Source organism: Physella acuta, unplaced genomic scaffold (genome assembly GCF_028476545.2).
Source record: "Physella acuta isolate Inbredline_101_S28 unplaced genomic scaffold, ASM2847654v3 ptg000388l, whole genome shotgun sequence".
Classification (NCBI taxonomy): domain Eukaryota; kingdom Metazoa; phylum Mollusca; class Gastropoda; family Physidae; genus Physella; species Physella acuta.
This window is the reverse complement of record NW_026731907.1, coordinates 94,364-107,602: the sequence shown is the minus strand read 5'-3', so window position 1 is coordinate 107,602 and position 13,239 is coordinate 94,364. Positions and strand designations below refer to the sequence as shown.

At 39.0% G+C, this 13,239-nt stretch overlaps 1 protein-coding gene across 1 annotated transcript; it reads left to right on the top strand.

Moving 5' to 3' along the window:
• The first annotated feature begins 4,742 nt into the window (after positions 1 to 4,742).
• Positions 4,743 to 10,875, top strand: LOC131942107 (uncharacterized). Its single transcript, XM_059301830.1, has 6 exons — positions 4,743 to 4,786; positions 5,115 to 5,257; positions 6,063 to 6,174; positions 7,200 to 7,275; positions 8,255 to 8,392; positions 10,799 to 10,875. Exons 3-6 carry the CDS (start codon positions 6,064 to 6,066, stop codon positions 10,873 to 10,875), a joined length of 402 nt encoding a protein of 133 aa, XP_059157813.1. The 5' UTR covers positions 4,743 to 4,786; positions 5,115 to 5,257; position 6,063.
• The last annotated feature ends 2,364 nt before the right edge of the window (positions 10,876 to 13,239 follow it).

The following is a 13,239-nucleotide window of genomic DNA, read 5'->3' as shown; positions in this document are numbered from 1 at the left end:
AGTAACACGACGCCTGCCCTCAGTGCGGCGCCACATGGTTCTATCATCACATCACCATTCACGCTTCTATCACCAATTTGTAATGTGATTGCCTTGACCGTGTTTGCCGGGACTGCTGTCCTTCCTCTGGTCTTGGCAAACCTGGCCAACTTGGATCCCCGACCTGGTGTGGTCGATCCGACAATGTTTGTAAGAAATTCTGGCAACTGGCCAAGAATATTCATGCCCAACAGGCAAGGTATATTTGACACATTTGTCTCTAGGTTGTGTTTCGTAACGAACACCCCAACCTGCTTCAACCTATGTCCTGCCACCACGACATCCGCCAGAAAATAACCACAGTATGGAATGGTTAGTCCATTAGCTGCCGTCAGGCGCATGCATGTGTCAGACCTCAACCTATGGTCTTTTCCTTTCATCCATTTGGTGTAAAAATTTTCCGTGATTGTCGTCACCTGGGAGCCTGTATCCACAATTGCCTTCACCGCGATGTACCCAATCGTAATCACCATTTCGGGACAGACTCCCATCATTTTGCTTCTTGGGCCATAACCTCGCCCCTCTGTAGCCTGGCCCTGCCTTACAGAGGACGACCGTTTCCCTGGCAGTACCGTGCCATATGTCCGGGTTGTGAACAAGACAAACAAATTGGTCGACCGTCGGCCGTCCATTGGAGTGATGGCTTGGCAGGACGCGGCCGTCCAACCCGTCCCTGTTTTGTCCCGTTCTTTTCCTGATTCTCAGCTGTTGACCTGCTTTCTAACCTCTCCAAACGTTGGTCAACCTTATCTAGGTGGGCCAACAGTTGAGCCATCATGGTCTCCATCGTGTCGGCCCCTGTGGGTGGGGATTGTCTCTGTTCAGGCACAGAGACTTTGTCCACCGAACAGTTCGATTGGTCCTCATCCTCGGACCTGCGGATCGCTGAGTTCCTGACCTGAAGGAAGGTCAACTGCGGGTCTTTGTGGACCTCCTCTTTCAACTCTCTTCTTAGGATCGGGGTTGCCAGCCCCTCGATGAAATGGTCCCTCAGTAGGCGCACATCAATGTCAGGTGTTTTGACCTTTACCGAATCAAAGGCCCTGTTCATCCGGTGTGAGTACTCCATCACACTCTCCGCCAATCTCTGCCTTAAGCCTACGAACCCTGCTAGCAGTTGCGATCCCGACCGTCTCTCCCCAAAGGTCTCCATAATCAGATCCAGCACCTTATCTGGATCTGATTGGATGGTTTTATCGTGGCATTTGACCTCTGCCCTAACCGTCTCTCCTATACTGCCCATCAGCCGTCTTAATCTTTCCTCTGGTGACATGCCTCTCGAGGCCCAGGCCGCTTTGACCTCTTCACTGAACCTGTTGGTTAAAGTTGGATCACCGTCCCCGTAAAATTTGTTAATGTGGGACTCTCTGGGTAGGACCACTATATGGGTCTGCTTCTCGTCCAGAGTAGACATTTTATTCCGTAAGTAAAACAAAAGAGTTCTTTCTTACCGTGTGTATATGAAAAAATTTTCCTCGATTTTCACAGTTCCTGAATGTCCGAATTCACATACACACAAAACACAGTTATGCACAAGGTTGACTATGGGTGCCTCAAACGGCAAGTCTAGTTGAATTCATCCTGTTCGCAGCGCCAAATGTGACCTTCCCCGAGTCTATCCTGCCCGACAACGCCAATTGCAACGAGTTGAACCACTCATGCTACACAACATCGACTACAGTAGAAAGACTCGAAGATGCAGGTTCGCTATTGATCCTTTTATTACATGAATCAAGAAATGCTTCAATATAACACAATGAATCAACAGGAATGTTTCACAATAATAGTCTGAATCAACTGACCCCTAACAGTCCTCACTAGGCTTCATATAACTGAATCCACATGTCTATTGTCCTTCTTAACACAATATAACCAACTTGATATGTCACACAGACTGACTGATCTAAAGCGAGCGATGAAGAGGGAAGAGAGCGAGTTCTGCCGTCCCCTCCTATTTATCCCTTGTATTCGTACTCATCTTCGTACTTGTATTCCTCCGTAATCGATACTTGTACTCGATGTCTCCGACCACTAGTTGCGCAGTTCTAACGTACAGTCCGTGTCATAAACATCTGCATCCTATCAATCAAAGTTGACAGGCCGTCTGAATCCCCTCGTACCGTTTCCCAAAATAGCACGCGTTGGCTTTGAGATTGTTATCAGTCCGATCCAATAAGCCACCTGCTATCGGTTGCATCAGACTGTAATACTGCGTCTCGGCTTATCGTTCGTTATCAGATTTGTAACTAGTAGCTAGGCCTACCCTAGTTACATATATATATATATATATATATATATATATATATATATATATATATATATATATATATATATATATATATATATATATATATATATAACCCAATCCTAATCATAGAGCATAATATTGAGAGAAAATATTTGTGGCTCTTTAAAAACTGGAAATTTTGTAAATTGTAAATTTTGGCTCTTCCGTCTCAAAGGTTGCCGCCCCTGCACTAAACAATAGGTGATGCGTTAATTTGTTTTAAAAGTTATCAATATTATAATAAAACTATAGTAAGTCTAGATTTATTAAGAGTTCATTAGTATAAATTGTGATTACGTTTAGTTTTTAAAAGTGACGACTAGTCATTAAGTATAATGATTGAATGTTTGTATTTTGTATTAGGACAGGTGATTTGTAAATTCGGAAATTGATGTCCTATCTGTGCTATGGTCTAGTCAGCTTTGATCTGTATGTGACGACTGTTAACATACACGAACCAGTCAGCTTTGATCTGTATGTGACGACTGTTAACATACACGAACCAGTCAGCTTTGATCTGTATGTGACGACTGTTAACATACACGAACCAGTCAGCTGTGATCTGTATGTGACGACTGTTAACATACACGAACCAGTCAGCTTTGATCTGTATGTGACGACTGTTAACATACACGAACCAGTCAGCTGTGATCTGTATGTGACGACTGTTAACATACACGAACCAGTCAGCTTTGATCTGTATGTGACGACTGTTAACATACACGAACCAGTCAGCTTTGATCTGTATGTGACGACTGTTAACATACACGAACCAGTCAGCTTTGATCTGTATGTGACGACTGTTAACATACACGAACCAGTCAGCTTTGATCTGTATGTGACAACTGTTAACATACACGAACCAGTCAGCTTTGATCTGTATGTGACGACTGTTAACATACACGAACCAGTCAGCTTTGATCTGTATGTGACAACTTTCAGCTTACATGAAGTTACTTCTCGCATTTCGAACGAAATATTACAAACTTTTTTGTAAAATTAAACTTCAGTTTTACAACAGATATACGATGGTCTTCACAATTTGTTGTATTCACATTTTAATTGTTAATTTATGCTACCTAATTCGAATTATTTATGAAACGGCGTGGCCTACCGATAGAGCGGTAGACTGCTAAACTGAAAGTCTCGTGTTCGAACCCGGGTTCAAGTCAGTGGAACGACTGTAAGATTATTCCAGCTCTGAAAGAGACCTAACTCACGTTATGGAAAGTAAATAGAGCTGGGAAGAGTGCTGACCAAATTATCCCTTCATATGCCTAAGCTACGAAACATAAGAAATTAACTTTGCTCAATAGATCTCAAGGTCTAAACAGGAATCTTTTTTTTTTAATTTGAATTATTTGAATTTTTAAAGTCTTGAATGACGTATTTGTGGGTTTTTGTTTCTTGTCGGTTGATAGTTAAGCCGAGACGGTGAACTAAATATAACAAGCTTTACGATTGGACGGTTGCGACCTGATAATCAAATCCATATGGGCAGCAATATAAGAGGATCCAGCATTGTCCCGTGTATTGGGTATCTTCTCCCACTAGTCCCCACACAGCTAATGGGGAGAAAGGGAGAGGTTTTAACTATACAGCCATGCATCAGCAGGAGCTGTTTTAAAGAATCTAGAGTTGGTAATCCCATCACCTGAGGGGGCTCCACTCCTGTTTGATCTGTTTTCAAATTGTAAAGCCATGCATCTCTCTAGTGCTAGCTTCTCTAATAGTTCCAGTGGATATCCGTCATTCTTGTGCCAGCTTCTCCAATAGTTCCAAAGTGGTGACCAATTTTTCTTGTGCTAGTTTCTCCAATAGTTCCCAGTGGTAACCCATCTTTCTTGTGCTAGTTTCGCCAATAGTTCCACAGTGGTAACCCATCTTTCTTGTGCTAGTTTCTCCAACTGTCCCCAGTGGTAACCCATCTTTCTTGTGCTAGTTTCTCCAACTGTCCCCAGTGGTAACCCATCTTTCTTTATCTCGTTTCTCCAACTGTCGCCAGCGGTAACCCATCTTTCTTGTGCTAGTTTCTCCAACTGTCCCTAGTGGTAACCCATCTTTCTTGTGCTAGTTTCTCCAACTGTCCCCAGTGGTAACCCATCTTTCTTGTGCTAGTTTCTCCAACTGTCCCCAGTGGTAAGCCATCTTTCTTTTGTTAGTTTCTCCAATAGTTCCCCAGTGGTAACCCATCTTTCTTGTGCTAGTTTATCCAACTGTCCCCAGTGGTAACCCATCTTTCCTGTCTAAGTTTCTCCAACTGTCCCCAGTGGTAACCCATAACGCTTTTGATAGATTCTGAATTTTATTATCCCCATGTGAAATGCATACAGGTTTGTCCAAATATAGCGAACTGCACACCATAAATCGTAGCACGGATTTGCACTGATCCTGATGGGTATAATGAAAGTAAATTAAATCATTGCAGCTGGCAAATATTTGAAAACAAGAATTTACAATGTATGTGTAAATTTAGACATTTTCTTATATGAAATAACAATAAAGTCTCGTTTTTTACTCTTGTTAAATACAGTTAAATGAAAGGTTGAATTAAGTAGTTAATTCACCAAAACTATGTTCATTCTAAAACATACTAGATCTACAAGAATGTGAGTTAGTAATAAAGGCGGCCATGAATAGTTTCCAAATAGTAGATCTAGAATCTAGATCTGTATTAAGATTAAAATACATATCGAAATCATCAAACAGAACGGGAAAAAAATTATAATTTAGATATTTTTTAAATCTTAAAATTAAAATATAATTATAAATTCCTTGCATTGTTTAGGCATCAACTGTATCACTGTACCACTGTTTTATAGTGTGGTAGGCTGTGGTCGGCAGAGAGGGCAATTACTGTCACGTAAGTTTTGGGCTCGACTCAAGTTTTAACTCGTACCCAGCCCTGGTGGGTGCCTGGCATGTTTTGAGGTAAGTAAATGTCTGTGTTGTAAACCCCTACTTTTTTTTGGGAAGGGGGGGGGGGATTTTTTTAATACCCGCGTCCGATAATAGAATCTTCTTTAAAAAGGGGTGTTAGGTTACTTTATCTAATATCTAATGACTAATGTTAACCCTAACCCTAATGCCAACCCTAGTTTTACAATACACCTAACTCTAATTTCTAACCATAAAACTAGTTGAGAAACAATACTACTAGCAACCTAACACCCCTATTTTTAGAACAATTTATTATCGGATATCGGTATCCTCAACCATCAGTTTTTTTCCTCACTGTATGTTTTATTTTTACATATTCTGTTCAACAGAGTTAGTCAAACTATACTTCTTCTTCTAGGGTTGGGTATTACCAAATTACCGTATTTTAGTTTGGAGAAATGTGTGTAACAATCAGATGCACTTTTAAAAATTATGTTTGAAATATGGGTGGCAAAGTGGTTGATTGGGTAGAGCACGAGGTGCTAGCTGGATAGTCTTAAGTTGAGTCCTTACTGGGGATCGTATAAACTGAGTATAAACTGAGTATCTTAAAGTATAACCTTTTTCGTAAAGTTATTTTCACTCTATTTACAATGGCGAGGTCTAAATTTGTGACTTTAAGTCTAACATTTTGCGTACATTTACTATGACTTTATTTAGAATAGCGAGGTCTAAATTTGTGCCTTCAAATCTAACATTTTGCGTACATTTTCTATGAATTTATTTAGTATGGCGAGGTCTAAATTTGTGAATTGAAGTCTAATATTTGGCGTAAATTAACTTTCATCTCATCTAGAATGGCGTGCTCTGAATTTGTGACAAAAATCTACACAATTCTCCTCAATCTGTTGACCCTGGTTATCTACACTACAGGACTTTTCAATCCTTATTGGGTGGGCGTCTACAAGGTATGTCGTAATGTATACACATTTGTTAATGGAAAGTTTAATTTAATGTATCCTTTCTTCACTTGACGACATTGGAACAGAAGAAGTAGAGTTTATGGGGGTTTTGCTACATTATAATGCTGACGTTTCAATGGCTGATATATCTATCTTACACACTTATGCCAGGTACTTGTTAATGCTGGGTGAACTCAGGTGCATCTGTTGGATGCATGTATTGATCATATTTAACGTCGAGATTCGAACTCATGTCATTTCACTCGTGAACCTGTTAATTAAATTGATCAACTGTTTATAATGTGCACTAAAAGTGAAAAATCGGCAAAAATAATCTTTTCATGTGTCTTTGTTAGAGTTGGGTTTTATCTCCTCCGCCATTGGTCTGTAGGTTCTAGAAAATTCTTTTGTTTATTACAACGGAACTAATACACTAGTATACACATATAGTTGTTGTTTTAAAAAAAAATATTATATGTATTTTTCATACCCTTATCGCACATACAACAATGCCAAAATCCCAACACCGTATCTTCAACAATATCACACGTATACACATCCACTGTGCAATCGGAAGACACACATGTACATCAGTGGCACACATAAATTCCAGGATCTGATAACGGATGCAATCACACGCTCTTAACATAACAGCATTGTGTAATCCTGTAGTGCCACTAGGGTATAGTCCAACAAAAGCTTTCGTGGCAGCTCGACTTTTCGGCCAGATTTTTTAACAGTTGTAACCCATCTTTCTTGTACCACTCTCTAAGTCATATGTTAATGTTGTTTTTTTTCTTCTTGCTTAACCTGCTTCTTTTTTTCTTTTTCACTGGAGGGTTCCAATTCAAGTTTGTTTTGATACGCTAAAAATATTGTTTTTTCTTGCTTAACCTGATTTTCCCCCCTTTTTCCCTGGAGAGTTCTAGCAAGTTTTGTTTTGATACGGTAAATATTAAAACAACAGCATTACTATCATAGTTAAATAGCCACCAGGCCACACACTGTAACAAATTGTACCGTCTCCACAGGGGAATGACATCGAACACAGTCAGAATCTCTTCATTTACTGTGACGCCAACGGCTGCAAAACTCCAGACCCACACTGTAATTATACTTTAACTCTTCCATATTTACTCGCTAATTAATCTACATTTAATCATGGAATACTTCATTCAAATTTTAAGTTAAGCTATCTATATATATAATTCTCTTCTGGGAGACGTTAGAAAACAAGCTGCAAGCGCGCCTTGCAGTCCCCTCTCTTCCTCTCTTCCTCTTCCTCTCTATCACTATCACTATCACCCCTACCCCACATGGTCTGGTGAGCTGTGGTTCACGCTTAATGTTTACAAATCGTAGAGCCGGGTTTAGTGACGGCTATTAGGGGCAGATAATTTAGTTTGAAACGATTTTAAACTTACTGGAGGGAGGTAACTAAGAGGAAGCTGCTTTAACGGGGGGGGGGGGGGGGGTGTAGGGTAGGGGTTGGGGGAAAGGGGGGGGGGGGTAGTGTTTTAAAGCAAATATTTTCAGTGACAGCATTGGTACTGTCGAATTCACAAATTATGAATTTCTGAAAAGTAGTAAAATAAAACAACTAAATAGCGGCGTATGATACGCCGCCGGTCGGCTCGTCTTTACAATTTGTCCTAATGGCTTTTTGTGAGGCATAAGGCAGCAACATCACTCCACCATACCTGTCTATCTCAGATCAGACAATTGAGTTTATGCCACCTTTTGCATGTGGTCAGCTCTTCTATTATCATCTCTACTCATTGCACCTCTTTTAACACCTCTTTCCTCCCCGTTCAATATAATCTTTCCCTCCTTAACTTTTGTTATACGTGGGGCTCAACTCTATGCAAAGTTTCAACAATAACAACAACAAAAAGGCAGATGTTGAACAAATAGAAATGTGTAACTATTCAATAACACAATTGAATTTAAAAAACCGTAATTAATATTATACAAAGTTATTATGAAGTAAAGATTAAAACTTGATTAAGATAAATGGTGACTAGGGAGGGGGAAGACAAATATTGAGCCCATGAATGTCGATCTGTAACACTTCTACTACTTCCAGATGTACGATACCTGTGTGGGGCTCTAGCGGTACTCACAACCTGCGCCTACTATGGTATTCTGTTGGTCCAGGTGTTTGGCATGTGCGGTGCGAACGTGAAATGGCCAAAAATATTTGGGATCTTGTACATCTTGATAGGTAAAATATGAGTGGATATTTTAGGAAAAATATTTGGGATCTTGTACATCTTGATAGGTAAAATATGAGTGGATGTTTTAGGGAAAATATTTAGGACAGTGTACATCTTAATAGGTAAAATATGAGTGGATGTTTTAGGGAGAATATTTGGGATCTTGTACATCTTGATAGGTAAAATATGAGTGGATATTATAGAGAAAATATTTGGGATCTTGATAGGTAAAATATGAGTGGATATTTTAGAGAAAATATTTGGGATCTTGTACATCTTGATAGGTAAAATATGAGTGGATATTTTAGGGAAAATATTTGGGATAGTATACATCTTAATAGGTAAAATATTGGTGGATGTTATAGAGAATTGTTTTCTATTATGCACACACATACTTACGCATACTGTACATACATTTTTAGAACTATATTATTTATAGACAGCACATAATATATGTATTTAAACACAAACACAAACACACACACATACTAATATATATATATATATATATATATATATATATATATATATATATATATATATATATATATATATATATATATATATATATATATATATATTTATATATATATATATATATATATATATATATATATATATAAAGCAATGTATGTGTGTGTGTCTGTGTGTGTGTGTGTCTTTTATGCATTACCACACCGCTTATCACATCGCCGTCGAACTTTGGGAAGTTGTTGTGAATATTCCTGGGGAGGTTTCTGCGGAAAAAAAAAATTTCAAATTCGCTGGGGTGGCGCCCCGGCAGGGCGCGATTTGTTTTTTCTCTATATACGGTATATAAAAATAAAAGTCGATTTTGGTTTGACAGCGCTCACCCTATAGCCATGAGACTTTAGGGAGTTGATTATACCACTCTAGCGAAGTGTTCTGTAAAAAATTATTTTTAATTTCGCAAGTGCGGCGCCACGGGAGGGTGCGATTTTTCTCTATATACGGTATATAAAAATAATAAAAGTGAATTGCAGTGACACCGTTCATCCGATAGACATGAAACTTTGGGGAGTTCATTATAAAACTCTAGGAAAGGGTTCTGTAAAAAATCATTTTTAATTTCGCAAGGGCGGCGCAACGGGAGGCTGCGATTTTTCTCTATATACGGTTTATAAAAATAAAAGTCTATTTCGGTTTCACACCGTTCATCCGTGTACCATGAAACTTTGGGGAGATGATTAGATCACTCAATAGTGGGTTCTGCAAAAAAAAAATTGTTTAATATTGCAAGGGCGGCGCCCTCCGGGGGGGGGGCGATTTTTTTCTCTCTATACACGGTATATAAAAAATAAAACTCGGATGCGGTTCATCCGAGTGCCATGAAACTTTAGGGAGTAGATGAGAATACTCCCGAGAATATTTCTGCGAAAAAGAAAACTAAAGTTTCTTATGGGCGGCGCCATATAGGGTACAACTTTCGTCAATACACGGTTTGGCACCCAGAGTTTTAGAGCGACTATGTTGGCACTTGGCATCCGTTAATCGAGCGTTCTGCATAGCAAGTAAGGGGTACTACTATATTCAGCCGTAAAACTACAACAGGCTTCTAAAAATAACTTTGTAACGCGTGGAAATCATTCTGTACAGTTTCGTCACCTTGCCAAAGATGAAAAAATAACTTTTTGAATATGAGGAGCCTACTGTAGAGTTTCGTCACTTTGCGAATGATGCAATAAGCATCTACTATTAGACAAGCCAGTCAGAAATTGAGATCAAGCATCTAATAATAGACCTTTAGTAACGCTAGCTTATCGCATCAGTCACACTGATGTTTAAAACACGTCAAATACTTTTTTTACGTGTTAAAGAAAAAAAAAACTGTTCATTTGTGTCACTTTAGCGAATGACGAAATCTGCATCATTATTAACAGGATGCTATTTGGCACGATGGCGCCTGTTACTTTTAAGGAGCCAGGGGTCGTACGCCGCGCCTATGCGGTAGTCTAATCGGGGGGTTGGGGGCCTAAGAGCGCCCCAGTGCGTCTCTGACACATGGGCGGTCACCGAAGTGTGTTCTAACATTATTTCGGTGAGTGATTAATGTACACTCAATGTTTACATGCGGTAGTGTAGGTAAACCCGTGTCCCGATATTTATGATTTAAGCGCAGGCATTGTTTACATTTAAATAACTCACTTTTAGAAAAGATGGTCACGCGTCTAAGAACATATAACTATAATTGGTAACGTATTGGTGAAATCCTTCTAATACATTTCGTCAAACTTTCTTCTATCCCCGCGGCAACGCGCGGGGGACGGGTACGCTAGTATATATATATATATATATATATATATATATATATATATATATATATATATATATATATATATTGTAAAATTAAACCTGAGTTGTGGTAGTGATGAGTCTCCCTCTGTCATCCACAGCTATTTCATGTCTGGTACTGGCAATACTTCTACCCACTACTATCGTGCCACTACATACCATGCCTGCATATAGGTGAGCCACGCCTTTACTAATGTTAACTGGTATTTGTATGATCCCTGTATCATTTCGGCCTACAAATGCATGCACATCACATATTGTCTACATCTGTTAAGGGGAACACACACACACGCACACACACACATATATATATATATATATATATATATATATATATATATATATATATATATATATATATATATATATATATGCATATATATATATGTATATATAATATATGTATATATATATATATATATATATATATATATATATATATATATATATATATATATATATGCATATATAAGGCCTCTACGTGTTTATGTTGCAGATTACTGTTTGGATACTATTTGTTCATTTTGGCCATCTTTATGCTCTTCGCAACAGCGTCCGATTGTTTTAGGGTGAATGGCGATATTTACCCAGATTTTTAAGCCAGCGGTGGGACAACATTTCATTTTGTTCGGACATTTTTAGCTGTGAGTTTAAACTTTGTGAGGTATCAGTAGAAGAATACTTGCTGTTTGACTGGCTTGTGTGTTCGAGTGGTTTGGTTAGTAGAGTTTATTCAGGCTTGCGATGGTTCAATCTGTAATGCCTAAATAGCTTAGATGGTAGTGTAACAGTTACCATGCGGGTGGTACGGGATCGAGACCCACCACTTCAATGTTAACTTTTTTTTCAATAATTTTTTATAAGATATGAATGATAAAGTTGCCTATCGGAACTTGGCGGGACATGGGGCAGGTGAAGTAGAGTTTGCCTGTTTCTGTCATCTCAGCATATAAAGGGATAGTTTGGTCAGACCCATGCTCAGCTGAAAGGTGTTTTTAGAAAGACAAAAAAAAAACATAACTACCAGTGAATAGCCGGGTTTTTAACTAAATCATTTAAGTCTCTTAATTTTAAGTGTCCTAATCATCGTGTGCATTTAATGCTGAAGGTGTGGCCATATGCCTACACCGGTGGGGAGGATGGTGTTTTAAAATAAACAGACACGGCTTGGAGTTTTTATCCGTTAGATTAATCAGGGGTCTCCAAACTTTTCAGTCCGAGGGCCGCATTAACTATCAAATTTCAGTTCGGGGGCCAGTTTCTTCCAGACATGTCTTTGATTTTTTTGGGCAAAGTTCCTCAGCCATCACCAACAAACGTTTTTTTCCGTTGACAAAAAGATCTCCGCGGGCCGGATGAGAGGACCTCGCGGGCCGCATCCGGCCCGCGGGCCGTAGTTTGGAGACCCCTGCGTTAGATAAAGAAAAGATGCCGTTGTTGCATAGGTTGCATCTCCACATCGTTTTTACTTTTCCTGACAACTCGAAATTTCGAGGTTTAAAAACGTACACATAATTTTGAATCTGAAAGCATTTTAAAGAGTACACCACGGCCATTAAATTTAACTAACGTGAAACAGTTTTATTTTCTGAGCCCATGAATTTAGAGATGAGAAGATTGAGGACGAGTTGTAACCCACCTAACACTCTCCTGACCAGATAACTGAGAACTTCTATGTTTTCTGTACACATTCTGTACACATTCTGTACACATTAACTGCAGTAAACGATCAGCCTAAAAACGTACTTTTAGGTCTACGCAAAATGAACATTAATTTTACAATTCCAAACTAAATTTGCGCTGGGAATAACCTTAAAGGATTCACTTAACAAACACAAATTGAACAAATGAAATGTTTATTTTAAAGTTGTCATCGGTTGTTTTGATTTATATAACTAACACAGGTTAAATGTACTCCCCAGATACACCATACGAACTAGTGCAGGTGCAGTAGAGCGTAGGAGATATTCCGTCTACCCCGATTACAACATCGTATGCTGACTGGTATCCGAACTTGGAACTGCTGGAGTAGATGGGGTGTGATAACCTCTTCGACTATGATTAGAATATATTATTCTGACTGGGATTCGAACCTCAAACGTGTTTATCAAAATGAAAAGATGTGTGGTAGTGATCGTGTGAACTAGCAGAGGGTAAGGTTGATGGTTCAAATCTGTGGCTCTATGCTGGACGCTGGGCAGGGAGATTGACATCAGGAAACTCTCACTAAAGAGGGGTCGCTGTCTATCGTACCAACAGTCACGCTCACGTGTGAATGGGTTCGTAAAGGTCAAATCCGCATGTATGCAAGGGTTTGCTGTCATCTGAAATTGTATTAGGGATACAAGTTGTTTATAGAATGCTCGTAAACATTGTCCTTAAGGCCTAAAAACATCCGCTCTCATTCTCATCCTATTGAAGTGTTATGTTTTGAATAAAGTGCATGTACGCATTGTCATTGCTGTCTTGTTCAATTGATTGTATGCAAACAAGGAGAACTGCAACACAAAATTGTAGGTGGCATCAACATTTCTACACAAAG